We start from the raw sequence: 20,921 nt of genomic DNA, 5'->3' as shown, positions 1-20,921 counted from the left end.
ATTATGCTAAAAGAATTAAAATTTAAATTTTGTGTAAATACAAAAACTATTTGTATAAATTAACAATTAGTTTCATTCATCTAAATTGCCTGTTAGTGAAGTTAATTCTTATGTGAACAAAGTTAATACTTCTATACGATCAAATTAACAGGAATGTTAATAATTTTAACGATAAAAATATAATAGAGTTAGTGATTAGAGATTATTTAATCAAAATAGTATGAATACTACATTTGTATACATTTTAATAAAAGAACTAAATTTTAAATATGATAAAGTTCATAATCTGTTGGTATAATTCAATCTTATAAATCTCTCGTGGAATACAATAAAGGAAATTTGAACTTGTGGCTATTTTGATAATCAAAGTGAAGTTATCTTTCTTCTTCTTCTTCTTTTTAAAATTTTTTTTTTTTACAGGGGGTGAAATTTAAGAAATAAGGAAAAGGAGAATAACAAGTATTGGAGATTGAATTTCAACTTTATAAGAATCTATATTTTATGAAAGGTAGATGAATCATTTAGATTAAACCCTAAATTTGATATTTTGATTTATTTTAAGTAATATATATCCTATTATTATTTTGGAGACTAAAAAAATTTTTTTTTGATCAATTAAGATGCCTAACTGAACGACACATATCCCTAATAGTGAGATTTTGAAGCTTTTAATCTTTATAGCCTGGTTATTATTTTTTAAGCCAAACCCTCATTTTTTGTGAAATAAGGACAAGGATTCTTGAACCACCCTCATCAACCCATCAGAGGAAGTAAGCAAAAATTCAAAGATTTAGCATTCATAACTTATTTTCTTTCTTTCAAAAAGGAAAATTGTAAACAAGTTGGTATGTAACAACATGCTATAAGGTTAATGTTTGCTCACCAAATTCTTTTTTTTTTTTTTGTTGAATTAAGTTGAATGAGTTATAAAACATGATTTTGTAATCAATCGATTCGTAGATATCATTAAGTTATATTCTTAGTATTTTATTTTAAATTATATAAATTTAATTATTCATGAATCTAATTATTTGTAAACTAAACTAAATTTATGGTATACATGAATTTAATTAATTGTAAATGAATGTATTTTATTTTTAGTATCATTTAAATTTAATATTTTAAGTATATATTCATATCTACTTTTGAGCAGTATAAATAATCATAAATTAAATCTAATTGTATGAACCTAACTATTAATAATTTATCTATTCATTATAGTATTCATGAACTTAATTAGTTGTGGATAAATATACTTAGTTATTAATATAATTTAAGTTTAACATATTTATTGAATAATATAAATACCCAAGATTCAAATTTAGATTGTTATATTTTAGTTTTTTTTTTTTTTTGTGTTTGAAAATGTTGTAAAGTATAAGTTCTTGGATTGTATCAATAGAATTAAGTCTTAATTTTAATTTATGAATCAATTGAGTTTCGATTGAATGAACTTATTAATTTGTTCACATAAAATATTATTTTGCAAATACCTATTATTTATTAATACTAAATAAAATTATGACCCGATTGAAGTCATGTAAATTCTTCTAATAGTTTGTGATATTTAACTAGTGTCAATCTATGATTTTATGAATATTAATTTTTAGAGATTTGAAATTATAAATTATTATTCAACTTTTTTACAAGTGTGAAAAAAAGTTCATAAATATACATAAAAATTGTAATTCATTTTTTCTTATTTCATATCATCTTGAGGTTTCTTAAATAATATAAAAAATAATAAAAAATTAAATTTGATAATTTTAAACACAACATATTGATACGATATAAAAACGATAAAAAAACGACACGATTTAAAAGTTTTAACAAAAATTGAATATGATTTTTATAAAAATTAAAAATATATTTTGTATTTAATGTATTAATATAAATTTAATATAATAATTTTTTATATTTTACATGTGTTTGATACGAATCTAATATAAATATATGAATTATCAAATATATTAAAAAGATCATTGTGAAGGTTACGATAAAGAAATGAATTACATATGTAATTAATAGTTTGCTTCATTTATATTTATATATATATATATATATATGTTTGATCAAAGATATTTAAAAAAAAAAAAGAAAATAGTGTTTCTTCGCTTTTCTTCATTTAAAGTTTTAGCATATATAAAATTGATAAAATTGCTTTAAATTTGCAAAATCAAATTGGATTGATGTAAAAAAAAAAAAACATTATTCATAAAAGTTTAAAAGTTTATTTTCTAATTCTTAAATTAAAATCTAAAAATTTATTTTTTATATGTTTAAAATTATCAAAAATTAAATCTTAATCATTAAAACTAAAAATCTAATCCTTTATCAATAAACCATACAAATTTTAGGGATTATAAAAACACTTTTACAAAATGTAAAATAAAATATATAACTTAGATTTCACTTATCTAACCCACTTTTTCAGTAGGTAAGTCAAGGGCTCATTTAGCATGGGGGACGTCAATGTATTGTCATTGGTTGGAGCCAAACCACCCTTGTCTACTTGGTTTTGAAGGTTTTAATCATTATAACCAATTTATTATTTTTTGAGATAATCCCTCATTATTTTGTGAAGTAAGGAATCTACCCATTAGAAGAAGTGAGCAAAAATTCAAAATATTTAGTAAATACAACTCACAAATAATTTATTTTTAAATATGATAATTTATGTATTTATATTTTATAAAATATTGATAATTTGTGTATATATATTATATTTTATATAAAAATTACATCTTATAATTCGTATCGACTCAAAAAAATAAGTTATATTTTTTTATTTTGTTAAATTTATTTATTGTTTTTGTTAAAATTTTAAATCATATTATTTTTGTATCTTTTGTTTATATCATTGTTATATTGTATTACTATATCATATTTAAAATTATCAAATCTATTTATTTATTTTTCCTTCAAAAAGGAAAAGAGCAAAAAAAGTTGGTATGTAACAACATGGTACAAGCTTTAAGTTTGCTCACCAAATTCCTCTTTTTGATTCAACAAAAATTAAAAATGGCTATAACTTTTAATGCAAAGATAAGCAATATTGAAGTCCTTAACTTACCATACAAGTTGTCATATAGCAAAGTAGTGTACAAGATGCTGCATAATCTTCAAACCAATAAGAATCCTTTGATTGCAAGTAGTGTGAAAGAATATATATTGGTGGTTTTGTTTTCAAAGAGATGGGACATTGTTTTCATAGATATTGACTCTTCATAATAAAAATTAAATAATCATGATCAACCTCAATGTATTTAAAATTTTTCTTGCTTAAAAGTTCTTTTGAAAATCTTAGATGAAACTAAAAAAAAAGGGATTTATGTTTAATAGTTGTCTTATATCATCTAAATTGATTATAATTATTTTTTGTTTAAATATTCATAACTTTGTCATCGAGTTATTAGCACAATAATATTGAAATCGATTTTAAAATTAAAAATTTTGAATTTAAACTTTAATTATAACTTGAAAAATAAAAAAAATTATAACTTTTTTTAATTAATTTTATTTACTATTTGAATCTCACTATGTGCTAATTCTTGTTCAATTTGGTTTTGGTATTTTCATTCTTGCATCATAATAGATGCAAATAGTTAAAAATTGGACAATTTTTTATTATTTTCACAAAATTACAAATTTTAAGTAGATTAATCTAAAAATAATTGGAGTCGTTTAAGGAGTGAAATTTGGATAAAAATTTTAATTTGGAAACATTCCAATTTTAATATACATTTTTTTTTAATTTTTTGAAAATTTATTTTGAAAGAAAACAAAATTCCCTCTATTTTTTTTTTTTATATTACTACATTTTAAGAAAAAAAAAATCTAGGTGTGGGTTATCAAAGAGAGCAAGAAACAGAATATTGGCTGCGTCACATGCTATTTCACCAGCCGGTTCACATGAACCGGAAGAAGATCCGGTTCAATTCCCCGTTAATTTCACCGAGAAACCCGTCTTTTCGTTTTCGTTTCTTTCTCTATATGGGAACAAAATCATTAAGGAAAAAACTTGAAAAATCTGATTTTGGTAAAATACAGAGAAGGGAGGAGACTATAACTATAAAAGGACACGGGAAAAGATAAAGTTTCGATATTTTTAGTTGTGGGTTTTTCTTTGAAACTCACCAAAAAAATAAAACCTAACTCGCCAGAGCTCCGATAACAGTTGAGATTCCGATGGACTCTTTGGGTCCGGGTCGGTTTGATATCTTCGAGATTTACTGGCGATTCTGTGGTATTTTTTTTCATTTTTCTTTATTTGTTCTTGAGATTTTACTTCTCTATTCTGCCCATTTGTTAGAAAAAAGGAAAATTTAAATGTTTTGCTTTGATGTTCAAAAGGAAAGTTTGAAACTTTTTACATTTTAGGTGAATTTTTTTGGTGAAAAAGATTCGAAATTGGATAAGGGTTTTTGGGTTACATTTGTTGTGTAATAATTGGGGGATGAGAATTGAAAATGGTTTTTTTTTTTTTTTTTTGGGTTCAAATTTTGGTTGAATTGAAGTTTAATTATGGAAAAAATTAATGTAATTGAATACCCAAAAAAAGTTAATAAAAAGAGGAAAATATGGGTAACGTAATTTGGTCTGGTTAAACAAGCGGTTTTTTTTTTGGCCGGTTAAAATGTTCAAAGTTTTGCTCTTTCGCTGATGCTTAAATTTTAGAGTCTCAACTTTTCAGGATTTTTGTTCTGTGATAGGGATGTAACTTTTTTGTTAAAAAAATTTTGGTTTTTTTTTCTTTTTTTTTTTTTTTGGGGGGGGGGGGGGGGGAGGTTTCGGAGGTTGAAAGGGCTGTTGCTGTCATTTAGTTAACTTTTGAACTGTCTTGCAGAACTTAGAACAGGAAATGCATATGTTTGTGGTGAAGAAGGCTACCGACAAGATGATGAATCACAAAGATCTAAGTTATCTAGGGAGGCATTGAATCAGCTTTTAAAGATGGTGGAGTCAAGGATGATCACAAGGTAGTCAACATATGTATGTAGAAGTTTATCGCGTTTAGTTTGCCTTTAAGAAGATTAGAGAATTGGTTGATGAGTCTTATCACACCTGACAATTGTTGGCATGAAAGAACCAGTTTGATATTCAAGGGATGCCATGTGAACTTAATATCGTTCTTGGCAGTTATTGTCTAAGATACATTTGATTTAGCTGCAATTTTTGGAATCTGCGAATCCCATCTTAAGGTTGAATTTTGTAGACTCTAGCTTGATCCTGAGTTCCTTGAGTGGCAATTGCTGTCCTAGAACATGTTATACATCCTAATGTTTATAGACTACGGCTGTATTATTTATGATTATGTGTAAACCTGTGAAAACTTTAATCTAATAGTTGAATGAAAAAGGTATTATGCCCCAAGACATTCTCAAAGGGAGGTGAATGGCAGGAAAAGATTCTTTAGCCAGTCTTCTTAATTGGTTATTTGGTCATAATTCAGCTTGATTGTTGCATTTCAATATTTTTATTTATCCTTTGACAGGACTGCAATCTTTGATGAACTTCTCAAGCTGATGCTACAACTAGACTTGACGGTGAGATATGTCTTCATTGAAGTTCTTTGAGGGATGGATTTAACTAGAATTTTAGACTTTAGTATCAAGTATCTTTACAGCTCTTCATTGTTGGTGCATTGATTTTATTTTCTGATGTCGTGTTTCCATACAAGGTGGACTTTTCTGAATTCTCGCGCTTCTATGATTTTGTTTTCTTTATATGCCGAGAAAATGGTCAAAAGAATATTAGTAAGTTATCTCATACTACTTAGTTAAGTGCAAATGCTTTTATTGATTTATCCTTGGAATAAATATTGAGGCTATCTAAGCTGTAAATTACAAGGAATTTTTTTTGGTGTTGTATTTAAATCTCTTCTTTTTTGGCGTGATTGATAGCTGTAAGCAGGGCAATTGCTGCATGGAGATTAGTATTAGCGGGCAGGTTTCGATTGCTTAACCAATGGTGTGACTTTGTTGAGGTATGAGTATGACTGATACTGAGCTTCTAACACTTTATGTTTGTCTCAAAGGCATCTTGTGAAACTCTTACTTGTTGTTCCAATGTCTAAGACCACTTTAATTTTTGCATCAAACTTTCTTTAGAATTGCGATATTGGTTGTTACGTGTACTTCATAAATGATTTATTATTACCATAATAGGTGGAAGATGTTATCTAGCACTCATTTTATCATATAGGGAGTGACTTGTCTGGCGCTGCAGTCTCAATTGTTAGTGAACAAGAAGCATTCTAAAATTTTTTAGTTTAGTTGCCTTATGCGTGCCTTTGAAAATCCTTATACAGGCCTGCTATGCTGTGCATGCCAAGTATGTGAATATGGATGGTGATCGACTCTTAGGCTGTACATGTTTTCTGTTCCTGCACTATTACTTCAAATTGAAAGTATATATCTGCACTATTACTGTCAGTCTTTTGATTAAGGCAACTAATCTCTTTGATTTCCTTTTAGGAAAATCAGCATCACAATGTTTCTGAGGATACTTGGCAGCAAGTTTTAGCTTTTAGTAGGTGTGTGCATGAAAATCTGGAAGGGTATGATCCTGAAGGTATTAAGTTTACCTAAATCTGTCCTCTGGCCTCTCGTGTATCTGTGCTACTTGAATCTTAGTTGTTTGGTTATTATGCAGGTGCTTGGCCTGTTCTGATTGATGACTTTGTTGAGCATATGTACAGGTTTGGTTTCTATATCTTCAGCACTTTAGGTGATCATGGGAAATTTGATGGCTATTTCTTTATTACTCAGTTTATTCTAGGTTACAATTTCAAACTCTAATTGTGATCTTTTTAGTCTTTTTTCATATCATCCTTCTACTTATTATCTTTTCATGTTTGTATTTTTACTGAATAACTTATATGATCACTTGCTCATAATCATTTTTTGTATTGACTAGTAACCATGGCTTGTGTTATTGGTTCATTCATGATCCCGACAGAATGTTTTAATGAGAACAGTGTTATTTTATGCACATTGTGCCTAGATGCCTTACAGCCCTTCCTTTCTCTGCTCTCTTCCCATTGCAGAATTTCAGGGTTCAACAAAGATTCAAATGTTTTCTGTAGCTGTGGTGATTCAGAGTCCCAGTTGTGCGCAGATGAGGACACCTTGCCTGGTATGTCAAATATTAGCTTCCACGTTCACCTTTGTATAAGTTTCCTACTTTTATGGACTGCAATAGATAATTGATGTTATTATAATGATATCATGTGGCAGGATTAAGAGTATTTCCCGGGTTGAAGAGGAAATTGCCTGAATGTCCTGAGGATGAAATGGAGTCCTCAGATTCACACTTCTCAATCTCTCCAGACCTGAATTGCACATTGAATTCTAAGAGAAGTAGGTTGATCGCACACAGATCAGCTAAAAGGGAAGATAATACTCCCCAGAATTCATCTGATGACTGCATGGAAATTGTTAAACACAGTAGTCCAATGGGTTCTTCCAAGTCTCTGTGTGCGATTGAAGGTTACCTGTCTAAGGGTTTTGCTGGGCTCTTATCGAGCCGGTCGTATTTTGCAGTTTGATCAGTAAAGAAGTATTACCTATACATAAAGCTCCCACCCGAGTTGCAATTATAGAAAAAATGTCCTTTGCAATTCAATGATTTAGATATATTCATATGTTGGCTGGGGGTAAGATGACAGTTTGCCAACATTTTCGGATGATTTTGTGGGTTGATTTCTTAATTTTCTCTTGGGACGTTTGTGCGGTTGTCAATTTTTTTGTTTCTGGTACTTGAGGTTGTAAGGGTTTGAATTGAATGATGTTATTGAAATTAAAAGTCTAGCATATTATCAACTCTTCATGCGGCCGTTTTTGTGCTGCCATTGGTTTGTTCATGCATGCTGCAAACACCTATTTTGTCTAAAACAAAATAAAATAAAATAAAATAATAATAATAATAATAAAATTAATAAACTAAAATAAAATAGGTCGAAAGTCAAAAATTATTTTAACTCTCAACTGAAATCAAGTTATCATAAAGGGTTGTTTTTTTTTCTTTTTCTTCCCCAAAGTGCATTTAATGCATTGAAAGAACTATATCTGTTTAATTTGGCAACAAAAATCAGACCAACAAAAGTTTACTAGTTATTGTTGAAATTATCAGGCTCTTGAAAATTTAGAATTTAAATCTCAAAAAATTTAGGATTTGAATCTCAAAAAATTTTATAAATATTTCACTTTTCTTGCAAGAAGAGAGAATAAAAGGGGTGAACATGGAAAAAAAAAAAAAAAAAGCAGAGGGATAGGGAGGATTTTTTTTTTTTTTGAAACTAATGGGTTCAAAAAACACACATACACACAAAAAATCATTCCTCTATGAATGAAGGAACTAGCAGCAAAAAACAAAAAAAAAATTCAAAAACAAAAAAGAAAACCTATAACAAAATTCTTGATTTAGGCTGTTTGAGATTTTTTTTGAAGAATCTAGTTTAAGAAAAATGTTTAAAAAGTCAAGGAGAGTGTCTTAGAAATTTTTGGGAATTTTTCAAAATTTTTTTTATAGTCGTCGAAATCTAAAAAACTTAAATTTTTTGATCATCAAAAACTGAAAAAATGACTCAAGACTGCAATTGTTAAATTTTCTAATGCAGTTGAAAATTCTGGCCACCAGTGCATGGTGACGATTGGTGGCTGTTGGCAAAAAGGGGATTGGTTAAAGAGAGAGGATTTGGAGTTTAGAGAGAGAGAGAGAAGGGAAAGGAAAAATGATATAAAAATCTAATTTTTGGGCCTTTTATAGCCTTGCTGTTTTGGGTTTTGGATTCAACCCAACCCATTTTAGGATTCGTCCCTTGACCCGTGTCTAACTCACTTGTTTGGTGAATTTTTTTTTTTATTTTTTTATTTTATTTTTTGATTTGATTTGATTATTGTTATTTATTTAAAATTTTTTTATAACTTATGATTTATAATATTTATATATTTACTAAAAATAAATAATTATCATTAATAATAAAAAATGTAACGCAATAAAAAAAATAAATACTAATATTTTAATTTAAAATAAAAAGATAAACAAAATAATAATAATATTAAGGAAAAATAAAAAGAGCTTTATTTTTTTCATAATTTTACAAATAAAAAAAATATTTCTTGAATTTTATCAAAGTATTGAGATAATTCAAGAAATTATTTTTACTAAAAAAATACTAATAACAATTATTTATCTTTTTAAAAACACAATATTTAAAAATTTTTGAAAGAGTTCAAATTTTTGTAATTAATGCAAATAAAAAATATTTTTAAATTTCTTCAATGAGTTGGGATAATCTAAAAGTTATTTTTTACTAAAATAAAATTTGTTTCAATAAAAAAGAAACAATAAAATTAATAAAAGTATTTGTTTAAATAAATTTCTTCACTATTACAAAAATAATTTCACCAAAGAGTTAAGATAATTCATAAAGTTATATTTTTGATAAATAAGGATTTATTTAAATAAAAAATGATGAAAATTAATTAATAATAAATAATAATAAATAAAAAATTAATTGTTTAGATGAATATCTTAAGTAAAAATTTTAAGGAAAATTAAAATTTTTTAAATTATCATGAAAAGAAAGGTTTTTTTTTTTATTTCACTAAAAAGTTGGATGATTCTAAAATCAGTTTAAAATTTTTAAGATTTTGTCAAAAAATTGAAAAAATCCTAAAAATGGGAAAAAATTAGAAAAATAATTTTTGAATTTTGTTAAAAAGTCGAGACAATTCTAAAATCAATTTTAATAAATAAATAAATAAATATCTTATAACGAAATTTCAAAAATTTTGTAAATGATCAATTTTTTTGAATAAAAAATTTTCTATAAATTTCACTAAATATTGAAGAATTTATAAAATAATAATAATTTCTCAAAATAAAAAATATTTTGCATAAAGAAATTTTTAAAAGGAGTTAAATTTAAAAATCTTAAAAGACCATATCATTAAAATTAAAAGATAACATATGTTTAATTAGTATTATTTTTTGAACGGGTGACGTAAGTGTATTAATACATTCCTCATTCATAACGGTATTTTCGAATCCAATTTTGATTTCATAAATCAAAATGTTCTTTTAATAAATTTTAATTAATTTTAAAATTTTTATTAAAATATGATATTTTTAAATAATCAATCTTACTCTATAAATAAAAAAATATTGACGATAACTCCAAAATTTTTTTATCAAATTTACCGATTGAATCTCTCGAATAAAAAATCGTTATAACAAATGTCACATTCTTGTTCTAATGCAATCTAGAAATTAATAAAAGAACTATATTAGATACGCTTTATCCTTCAAGTTTTTCTTTTTTTTTTTCTTCAATTTTAAGATTGTTGCCGAAAAAATACACCAACGTTCCTATGCCGAAACAATTAAAAGAAAATAAATAAATAAATTGAAGAAGAAGTCAATGGAAAGCAGATCATTGGAATGTTGGAAGTAGGTATTTTGTTGCTCCCTTCCATTGGAATACAACGTTTAGACTAAACCAAAAAATGATCAGAGAGCGATTGCTTGGGGTCTGCATTGGCATTTTAAAATGATGTGCTGAAGAAAATAATCGAAGGCTTGGTGCTTTGTAGATCTTTACAGCTCTTAATGAGACTATGAGCAAGTCTACCTATGAAAGCATTATCAGAAAAAAAAAAGATATATTTTTTTATTTTTATATTTGAGGTTATAAAAGATTAAATTTTGATAATTGGAATAAAGTCTAACACACTTTATCAGCAGATTATATGATTCGTAAAAAAAGAAAAATTTCTCTTGCAATTGATTAAAGCCTAAGAGTGGCTAAAACCATTAATATAATAAAGATGAAAACAAAACACTCCTCATGTTAATAGGTTTCGAATCAAAGGCCGAAGGGCATTAGAATGTGGCAAATAACATTCTTTTACGTTTCTTCAATCATCTCTTACAGAAGATGGTGCAATTTGACTGATACAGCACCTTTAACATCTTCAGGAACAATCTCAGGCGCTGCAATTACTTCAAAACAGGCTTTGCGCCAACCTACTTAGCTAGCGATAGAAGGCCAAAATGATATATGGCTCATTGAGAACAAACAGCGAGCATTGGTATTTGGCAGCAAGGACCTCCTTATACTTCTAAGCAGCATTGTCCCAGCTGAGATCTTGCATCATACCCCGTTTCTGGAGTCCTTCCCAACTCTCTTTATACTGTCGATAAGTCAATAAGCAGTTTCCGAATGCATGTATCAACTTATTTGCATCAGGACTAACAATGCCCAACCAAGCCCTTACTTTTCAAATGGATTGGAAGGCTGCACAGTGTCCCTTAATCCGCCGATGGATTGGACAACCGGAATTGTTGCATAGCTCATAGCATACGGTTGGTTCAGTCCACAGGGTTAAAATATTGATGGCAGGAGTAAACTATCAGCCCCGGCCGTTATACGATGAATTGTCTTTACAGAAAACCCAACCCATCCCCTGACTTTGTCATGATGTTGGTTTTCAAACTGCCTAAGCATCTATTCTAGGTCAGGTCCGCCAATGCCTAACATGATAATTGCACATCCTCGCCCATAATCCAGGGAATAGCCTCAGCAATTAGATCAAAACCTTTTTGCTGATCCAGTATCCCAATAAAACCAATCAGGGGGACATCTTCACGAACGGGCAGCCCAAGCTCCTTTTGCAAGGCTGCCTTCAACTAAGCCTCGCCGGTTTGCAGTGTTTCCTGGAAGTGGCTAGTATAACCATCTGATTTGAGGTGAACATCATACTGTGGATTCAGGAGCCGCACGAGCCTAAAGCTAAAGTCTCGGGCCAGTGACACAACCACCCTCCCAAGTTCTAAGCTCCCAAGTGTTGCGCCTGAAGCAATAATCACAACAATACAGAAGCAATAGACAACAATCAATAATCAAATGCGCAGGAAAAATAAAGTATACCAAGATTTACGTGGAAAACCCTCCAGTGTAGAGGGAAAAAACCACGGGCCACCAGAAAAAACCACGGGCCACCAGAAAAATCTTCACTATCAAATAATAGTTATACAAAGTTCTTCTCTAGCTAAAACTAGAGCTAATCAACAACTAGAGAAACAATTGGAGAAATCTCACCAAATAAGTGACTCAACAAATACACCCTGGATTTGTTCCTAGAGAGCTTCAAACCCGATCTTCACCGTTCAGAATGTATAACTCTGAATCATAAACCTCCTGACAAGGTTCCAACTCAATCGGACCACGGATCGACTTCCGTTTAACCAACTCTCCCTTCTCTTTTTTCTCTCTCTGCTTTTCCTGGCTTTTCTTCTTTCTCTGCTTGGTTGTCGACACACACATAAAACAACCCCACCTCTTTTTTATTAAGTAGCTAGAGCTCTGTGTAAAATAAAAGATCAAGGCCCATGGCCTTTACTTGGTCCAAAACCACTTACATGGGACTGGACCCCATTTTCCTAATAATCTTCCCCTCCAGCCCCATTAGGAGGAGATTCATCACCATAGCAGTTTCATTTGGAACTTACCTTGGCCAGGGAACTTATTCCGGCCAAGTTACTGCAAAGCTCAAGCTTTTCCCTGGGAAGTATCTTAGTCAACATATCTGCCACATTTTTATCAGTATGGACTTTCTTCAATAGCATCTGCTGTTCTTCAATCACTGAACGTAACCAATGGTATCTAACATCAATGTGCTTTGTTCTAGCATGGTACATGGTATTCTTACTCAAATCTAAAGCACTCTGGCTATCACAAAATACCACATACTCTTTCTGATTCAACCCTAATTCAAGAAGAAAACGTTTCATCCAAAGCATTTCTTTACATGCTTCAGTTGCTGCAATATACTCAGCCTCTGTAGTTGACAAAGCAACACACTTCTGCAACTTAGACTGTCAAGATACAGCTCCTCCTGCAAAAGTGAACAAATACCCCGAAGTAGATTTCCTACCATCAAGATCGCCTGCCATGTCAGCATCAGTAAACCCTTCTAGAACTGGTTGTGAAACTCCATAAGTCAAGCACATTTTTGAGGTACCCCTCAAATATCTAAAAATCCATTTCACTGCTTCCCAGTGAACCTTTCCTGGATTAGAAAGAAATCTGCTCACTACACCAACTGCATGAGCAATGTCAGGCCTTGTACAAACCATAAGATACATTAAAGAACCGACTGCAGAAGAATAAGGAATACTAGACATAGCTAGTTGCTCTTCCTTAGACACTGGACAAGATTTCTTACTTAGGTGAAAATGGTTGGCAAGTGAACTACTAACTGATTTAGCATGTTGCATGTTGAATCTACCAAGCACTCGTTCAACATACTTTTCCTGTGACAACCACAGCTTTCCAGCTCTCCTATCCCGGATAATATCCATACCAAGAATCTGCTTTGCTGGACCTAAATCTTTCATATCAAAAGACTTAGACAATTGTTCTTTCAACCTGCAAACCATACTAGCATCTTGTCCTACAATCAACATATAATAATAGGATAATGAAGTTACCATTAGGGAATTGTTTAATATACACACAAGAATCCGCTGCTGTTCTTTTATAGCTATGACTCACCATAAAAGAATCAATTTTTTGTACCATTATCGCGGAGCTTGTTTCAAGCCATACAAGCTTTTCTTCAATTTGCAAACTAAGTGCTCTTTCCCTTTCACTTCAAAACCCTCAGGCTGATTCATATAAATATCCTCCTGCAAATCACCATGCAAAAATGCAGTTTTAACATCAAGTTGCTCAAGCTCAAGATTCAAACTAACTATCAATCCCAGTACCACTCGAATAGAACTCATTTTTACAACTGAAGCAAAAATCTCATCAAAATCGATGCCTGGTTTCTGAGAAAAACCTTTTACTACCAATCGAGCTTTGTACCTTACTAGTTTGTCACCATCCTTTTTCAACTTGAACACCCATTTATTCTTTAATGGCCTCTTCCCTGTTGGAAGTTTAACAAGATCATAAGTACCATTCTTTCGCAATGACTCCATCTCTTCTTTCATTGCTTTTAACCAGTGCTCTCTATCCGGAGTAGCCTGTACATTTTGAAAGCTTTTTGGCTCCCCTTCACTGGTAACTAAAATAAAATTTGAACTTGGATACCTGGTAGATGGCCTGCGCTCTCTAGTAGATCTCCTAGGCTGAGACTCTACATCACTTGATACCGAAGGTGGCTCTCCCTGCTCAACACTCTCAGGTAGAGAGGATTGCTCCCCCTACTCAAAACTAATAGCATCTGGCTCATCACCAACTGTAGCTGGCTCATCCATATCCCCAAGTTCTGTTTCTGGCTCATTTTCACCATCTGTGGCTCTTTCTTGTGAAATCTCTGTCGGTGTTGAAACATCACACTCAACAGTAACTCGTGTAGTCTTCTCATTTTTCTCAAGGTCTGCTATGGTTTCTTTTTCATGAAAGACCATATCTCTGCTTCTGACTGTCTTTCTCTTTACTGGATCCCATACCCTGTAGCCAAATTCCTCATCACCATATCCTACAAACACACACTGTGTAGCTTTACTGTCAAGCTTTGATCTCTGCTCTTTCGACACATGCATGAATGCTTTACACCCAAAAATTTTCAAGTGAGAGTATGAAGCATCTTTTCCTGTCCACACTCTTTCTGGAATGTCAAAGCCCAAAGGAACTGATGGTGACCTGTTAAGTAAATAACAAGCTGTGTTGACTGCTTCACCCCAGAATGGCTTTGGTAATTTTGCCATCCTCAACATACATCTAACTTTTTCCACAATGGTGCGATTTATTCTTTCAGCTATACCATTATGCTGCAGTGTTCCAGGTTCTGTCCTCTCATGCCTGATCCCATACTTTGAGCAATACTCTTCAAAGCTTTTAGATGTGTATTCCCCACCATTATCAGTTCGAATACACTTCAAGGGTAACCCTGTCATCCTTTCAACCATGGCATGAAATTTTTGAAAATACTGTAGTACCGGACTTTTATATTTCAATATATACACCCAAGTCTTACGTGAAGCATCATCAATAAAAGTAACAAAATATCTGCTACCACCTAATGACTCAACCTCAATGGGACCACATACGTCAGAATAAATTAATTCCAATTTATTTTCTTTTCTCTGAGAACTTTTACGAAAAGAAACTCTATGATGCTTACCAAACAAACAATAATCACATGAATCGAGATACATACCTTTGGTCAAGGGAATGAGAGAGTGCCTTACCAAAACCTGTAACCCTTTTTCACTCATGTGTGCCAGCCTCCTGTGCCACAAGTTTGCTGAAGCATCATTTTCAACGGTATTTACCTGGTTACCGTTCAATTGTATCCATGTCTTATACATTGTGCAGCATAGTTTTCCCCTTGCAACTACCATAGATCCTTTGAGAAGCTTTCACTGTCCATTTTTTTGTCGGCTTTCATATCCCTCTTTATCAAGGACATTAATAGCAAGCAAGTTCATTCTCATATCTGGAATGTGTCTGACATCCCTCAAAGTCAACATGCAGCCTGTACTAGTTTATACAACAATATCACCAATCCCAACAATCTGCGACACACTCTTGTTTTCCATCTTGGTACAACCAAAGTCTCCTACTTTGTAAGTTGTAAACAACTCTCTCTTAGGAACACAATGATATGCCGTTCCTGTGTCAACTATCCACTCAATGCCGGGATCACTAACATGATTACAATCACCATGTGTACAAATCAAAGTAACTGAATCACTATCTGAATTCACTGCTGCAACATTGCCATCATCTGAACTCTTACTTTTCTCATCTTTTCGCTTTGTTTTAAGATTCTACAGTTTCGTTTTATATGACCCGCCTTACCACAATGGAAACACTTCACTTTACCTCTAGACTTGGATCTATGTTTAGACTTACCACGGCCTTTTGAGTTCTGACCTCTGACGATGTTTCTACCCCTGTTCTCTGTGACCAGAGCTTGATTCTCAGGGTCTACATCTTTTCACCTCGCTTCTTCATTAAGCATACTGTCCTTTACCATCTCCAATGTCATCTTATAATCAGGAGCTGAATTAAGAACAATCACAACTAGAGTATTCCAGCTGTCTGGCAATGAACCCAAAAGAAATAATGCCTTCATTTCATCATCCATTTTAAGCTTCATAGTAGTCATCCGATTAAATATATCTTGAAAATCACTCAAGTGCTCTGTAACAGATCGTCCATCCCTGTACTGTAAAGTTACAATCTTTTTAACAAGCATAACTTTATTCATACCTGTTTTTCTCTCATACAATGCTGTCAATTTTTCCCAAACAATGTGAGCATCTGACTCCTGCGCTACATGATGAAACACGCTGATATCAACCCATTTTCTGATTGTAGCCAGCGTCTTTTTACCTAGCTTCTTCCAGCTTTCATCTTTCATATCTGCTGGTTTAGCCGAATCACCCAATACTGGCTCATACAAATCTTTACAGTATAGATGATCCTCCATCATAGGCTTCCAAATTGAATAATTCGATGCTGTCAATTTTATCATGGAACCTGTATCACCCTCCATGATCTCAAACAGAATTTACTTCTATCCTGAGATGCTTCTGTATCGATGTCTCAAAATAACCCTCGCTCTGATACCACTTGTTGCGCCTGAAGCAATAATCACAATAATACAGAAGCAATAGACAACAATCAATAATCAAATGCGAAAGAAAAATAAAGCACACCAAGATTTACGTGGAAAACCCTCCAGTGTAGAGGGAAAAAATAACGGGCCACCAAAAAAATCTTCACTATCAAATAATAGTTATACAAAGTTCTTCTCTAGCTAAAACTAGAGCTAATCAACAACTAGAGAAACAATTGGAGAAATCTCACCAAATAAGTGACTCAACAAATACACCCTGAATTTGTTCCTAGAGAGCTTCAAACCCGATCTTCACCGTTCAGAATGTATAACTCTGAATCATAAACCTCCTGACAAGGTTCCAACTCAATCGGACCACGGATCGACTTCCGTTTAACCAACTCTCCCTTCTCTTTTTTCTCTCTCTGCTTTTCCTAGCTTTTCTTCTTTCTCTGCTTAGTTGTCGACACACACATAAAACAACCTCACCTCTTTTTTATTAAGTAGCTAGGGCTCTGTGTAAAATAAAAGATCAAGGCCCATGGCCTTTACTTGGTCCAAAACCACTTACATGAGACTGGACCCCATTTTCCTAACACCAAGCATATCCATGGCTAATAGTTACCACTCTGTCAGCACTCTTTAGTACTGCAGCCAAGATATTGAAGTGCTCACCTCCAATGGGGTCATATAACTTGAAAAGATCCATGAAGTGTTCTGGTAGATCCACATAGTAGAAATCTTGCACAGGCCCCCGAACCTGAATACAATTTATCAGTTAGAATAGGCTACAAAGAAATTCAAAAAATTAATCTCTGAAATCAGTTCTGGTAATAACGTCTAAAAGTTTAAAGCAGAATTATATTCTTGACTTGGACATTTTAAGAAACAGAAAAACTAAATTATGTTTTCAGCTCAGCAAATGTTTATTCTCCAATCTCTCTCTTTTGGCAGATTAATTCATGTACTCAGTTGCAACAAAGTAGCAAATACATTATAGTTGTCCTCCATATAAACTAAACTTCAAGAGAGAATTGTGGATAAGCCATGTACAGTCATTCATGATTTGGGAAAGTTTTATGTGCTCTCTTTGTTTAAGTAGGCAATACAAAATAACAAATTGATTTGGTATATAATTCTGTGTGTTAAATCAAGCAAAGAGTTGAGATAAATATGTGAATGCACTTGGACATTAGTTCTTTATTTCAACTAAATACACAGCAAAAATATCAATGAACAGATTCTTTTTTTACTATAAAAGATCACATCAGGCTAATTATCATGGTAGAGAACAAACCTGGTGAGCAATATTATGGATAACAATAATGGATCTAGTGAAGGACATCAAACCATTCTGCCGATAATAAGCCTTCAAGTGCACTGGCAACATGTTAGAAGATGTGTTTAGGACTGTTAATGTGGATTCATGAATGTTGCTTAGTTGAATGTTTCATGTTGTTCCTGTTTTTCTGGTGTTAGTTATTTTTTTGTTATTCATGCTGGTGGTCATGGCTTAATCTTAAGATTATGATTTTAGTGGGTAGTTATTAATTAGGCTTTAAATTGTAATGTTTCTGATGTTAAGAAATGCAACAGTGAGTAAAGTTTTTTTTGCTTCAAAAATAACAACATTTGGTATCAGAGCTATCTTCTTAAGGGATCTATGTGTGAAATTGATGCGTCATGGAAGCTGAAGCCAGTTTCTCTACAATTGCTCCGGCAGTGTTCGACAGAGACAACTACCAGATTTAGGCAGTACGTATGGAGACATACTTGGAAGCTTTAGATCTTTGGAAAGTAGTGGAAGAAGACTATGAAATTCCTGCACTTCCAAACAATCCCACCATGGCACAGATTAAAGCACAGAAAGAAAAGAAGACAAAGAAATCAAAGGCAAAGGCCTGCTTATTTGCTGCAGTCTCATCCATCATCTTCACTCGTATCATGTCTCTAAAGTCAGCAAAAGAGATATGGGATTATCTCAAGAATGAATATGAAGGAGATGAAAGAATTAAAGGGATGCAAGTCCTTAACTTGATTAGGGAATTTGAACTTCAAAGAATGAAAGACTCCGAGACTATTAAAGATTACTCCGATAAGCTTCTGAGTATCGCAAACAAAGTAAGGCTTCTTGGATCTGAATTTACTGACTCAAAAATTGTAAAAAAAATTCTTGTTACAGTACCTGAAAGATATGAAGCAACCATCACTGCCTTGGAGAATACGAAGGATCTGTCAAAATTTTCCTTAACAGAATTGCTTAACGCTTTGCAAGCACAAGAACAAAGAAGAGTGGAACTGGGATGATGCAAAAAAGATGGATCCAACCTTAAAAGAGCACAAGCCCAAGTTTCCTAGCATTGGAGACTGAGAGAATGAAATGATGGATGACAGTCCTATCAGAGGTACAAGACTACTTTCTGATGTTTATCAAAGATGCAATATTGCTGTGTATGAACCTACAAATTATGAAGAGGCCAAGACGGATCAAAATTGGATTGCTACAATGAAGGATGAGCTATTCATGATTGAAAGGAATGAAACATGGGAGTTGGTTGATCGACCCCAAAACAAAAAAGTAATTAGAGTCAAATGGGTGTACAGAACCAAGCTTAATGTTGATGGCTCAATCAACAAGTATAAAGCTAGACTTGTGGTCAAAGGATATGCTCAAATACTCGGTGTGGACTACTCAGATACCTTCGCACCAGTCGTTAGACTCGACACCATCATGCTCTTACTCGTCGTTGCAGCACAAAAGAATTGGAAAGTGCACCAATTAGATGTCAAGTCAGCATTCTTGAATGGTTTTCTGCAAGAGGAGATTTATGTAGAACAACCAGAAGGTTATGTCAATGAAAGAGAAGAAGACAATGTTTATTTTCTTAAAAAGGCACTTTACGGATTGAAGCAAGCTCCAAGAGCTTGGTACAGCAGGATTGATGAACATTTGCAGAACTTAGGATTTGTCAAAAGCTTATCTGAATCAACTTTATATGTCAAGCACAATGGAGCTGACATTCTTATCATCTCACTATATATGGATGACTTACTTGTGACAGGAAACAACACAAGTATTGTGGAGAAGTTTAAGCAAGAGATGATGGAGTTTTTTGAAATGACAGATCTTGGATTGATGATATTTTTTCTTAGAATGGAAATCAAACAGAATAAACATGAAGTCTTCATCTGTCAGAAGAAATATGCCAAGGAGATTCTGAAGAAGTTTAAGCTCGAAGAATGTAAAGAAATGAGGACACCAATGAATTCAAAGGAAAAGCTCTGTAAAGAAGATGGAACAGAGAAGATTGATCAGCCATATTTCAGAAGCCTGATTGGTTGCTTAATGTTTCTCACAGCAACTCGACCTGACATTTTGAATGCTGTAAGCATTTTGTCTCGGTTTATGCATTATGCAAGTGAATGGCATCTCAAGGCTGCAAAGAGAGTGCTTAGATATGTGAAAGGCACAAGTGATTTTGGCATTAAATACACAAAGAGCAAAGAGTTCAAGCTGGTTGGTTTCTCAGACAGTGATTGGGGAGGTTCCATTGATGATATGAAGAGCACTTCAGGCTATTGTTTCACACTTGGTTCTGGTGTTTTCTCATGGAGCTCGAAAAAATAAGAAATTGTAGCTCAATCCACAGCTGAAGTAGAGTTTATTGTTGCAACAACTGCTGTTAATCAAGCTTTGTGGCTAAGGAAGATTTTAATCGATCTTAACTTAGAGCATGAGGAAAGCACGAAGATTCTTGTTGACAACCAAACTGCCATTGCTATCTCTCAAAATCCTGTGTTTCACCGGAAAACTAAACATTTTAATATTAAATTATTCTTCTTAAGGGAAGTACAGAAAGATGGAGCTGTTGTTCTTGTCTACTGCAAAACAGAAGATCAGGTTGTAGATGTTTTCACCAAGCCACTGCCAGTTAGCAAGTTTGAATTTCTGAGGACAAAACTTGGTGTTTGCAACTCCTAAAGCAAGGAGGAGTGTTAGAAGATGTGTTTAGGACTGCTAATGTGGATTCATGAATGTTGCTTAGTTGAATGTTTTATGTTGTTCCTGTTTTTCTGGTGTTGGTTATTTTTTTGTTATTCATGCTGGTGGTCATGGCTTAATCTTAGGATTATAATTTTAGTGGGTAGTTATTAATTAAGCTTTAAATTATAATGTTTCTGATGTTAAGAAATGTAACAGTGAGTAAAGTTTTCTTTGCTTCAAAAATAACAACATTGCAGTATGCCAATCATTAGAAATGGAAACCAGATTTCCATCTCCATAGCAGACACCCCCACATGGAACATGCCGAGGAACCCGAAAAAACCACTCCTTCA

At 32.4% G+C, this 20,921-nt stretch overlaps 2 protein-coding genes and 1 pseudogene across 3 annotated transcripts; 2 read left to right on the top strand and 1 right to left on the bottom strand.

The window, feature by feature from the left end:
• The first annotated feature begins 4,101 nt into the window (after nucleotides 1-4,101).
• LOC111316696 (defective in cullin neddylation protein AAR3-like) lies at nucleotides 4,102-7,823 on the top strand. Of its 2 annotated transcripts, XM_022918756.2 has the most exons (9): nucleotides 4,102-4,246; nucleotides 4,847-4,979; nucleotides 5,495-5,546; nucleotides 5,681-5,756; nucleotides 5,904-5,986; nucleotides 6,477-6,573; nucleotides 6,655-6,700; nucleotides 7,049-7,137; nucleotides 7,239-7,823. In XM_022918756.2, the coding sequence occupies exons 1-9, from the start codon at nucleotides 4,189-4,191 to the stop codon at nucleotides 7,547-7,549; spliced, it is 945 nt and encodes a 314-aa protein (XP_022774491.2). In that variant the 5' UTR covers nucleotides 4,102-4,188; the 3' UTR covers nucleotides 7,550-7,823. The 2 variants fall into 2 exon arrangements, with proteins under 2 accessions (XP_022774491.2, XP_022774492.2); XM_022918757.2 differs by lacking the exons at nucleotides 5,681-5,756; nucleotides 5,904-5,986.
• Nucleotides 7,824-11,039: 3,216 nt separating this feature from the next.
• Nucleotides 11,040-17,973, bottom strand: LOC149511848 (granule-bound starch synthase 2, chloroplastic/amyloplastic-like; annotated as a pseudogene).
• Nucleotides 17,974-18,344: 371 nt separating this feature from the next.
• Nucleotides 18,345-18,890, top strand: LOC149511847 (uncharacterized). Its single transcript, XM_089753434.1, has one exon. The coding sequence runs from the start codon at nucleotides 18,345-18,347 to the stop codon at nucleotides 18,888-18,890; it is 546 nt and encodes a 181-aa protein (XP_089609560.1).
• The last annotated feature ends 2,031 nt before the right edge of the window (nucleotides 18,891-20,921 follow it).

This window comes from Durio zibethinus, chromosome 24 (genome assembly GCF_047325235.1).
Source record: "Durio zibethinus cultivar Kanyao isolate XHJ-2024 chromosome 24, ASM4732523v1, whole genome shotgun sequence".
In the NCBI taxonomy this organism is placed as follows: domain Eukaryota; kingdom Viridiplantae; phylum Streptophyta; class Magnoliopsida; order Malvales; family Malvaceae; genus Durio; species Durio zibethinus.
This window is presented reverse-complemented; position numbering and strand designations above follow the sequence as displayed.

Excerpts from the sequence above, each read along its gene's own strand:
- LOC111316696 (XM_022918756.2), top strand. The coding sequence starts at position 4,189 with ATGGACTCTTTGGGTCCGGGTCGGTTTGATATCTTCGAGATTTACTGG. Across the intron at positions 4,247-4,846 it reads GATTTACTGGCGATTCTGTG|AACTTAGAACAGGAAATGCA; the intron begins GTATTTTTTTTC and ends ACTGTCTTGCAG. Across the intron at positions 5,987-6,476 it reads AATGGTGTGACTTTGTTGAG|GAAAATCAGCATCACAATGT; the intron begins GTATGAGTATGA and ends ATTTCCTTTTAG.
- LOC149511847 (XM_089753434.1), top strand. The coding sequence starts at position 18,345 with ATGGAGACATACTTGGAAGCTTTAGATCTTTGGAAAGTAGTGGAAGAA.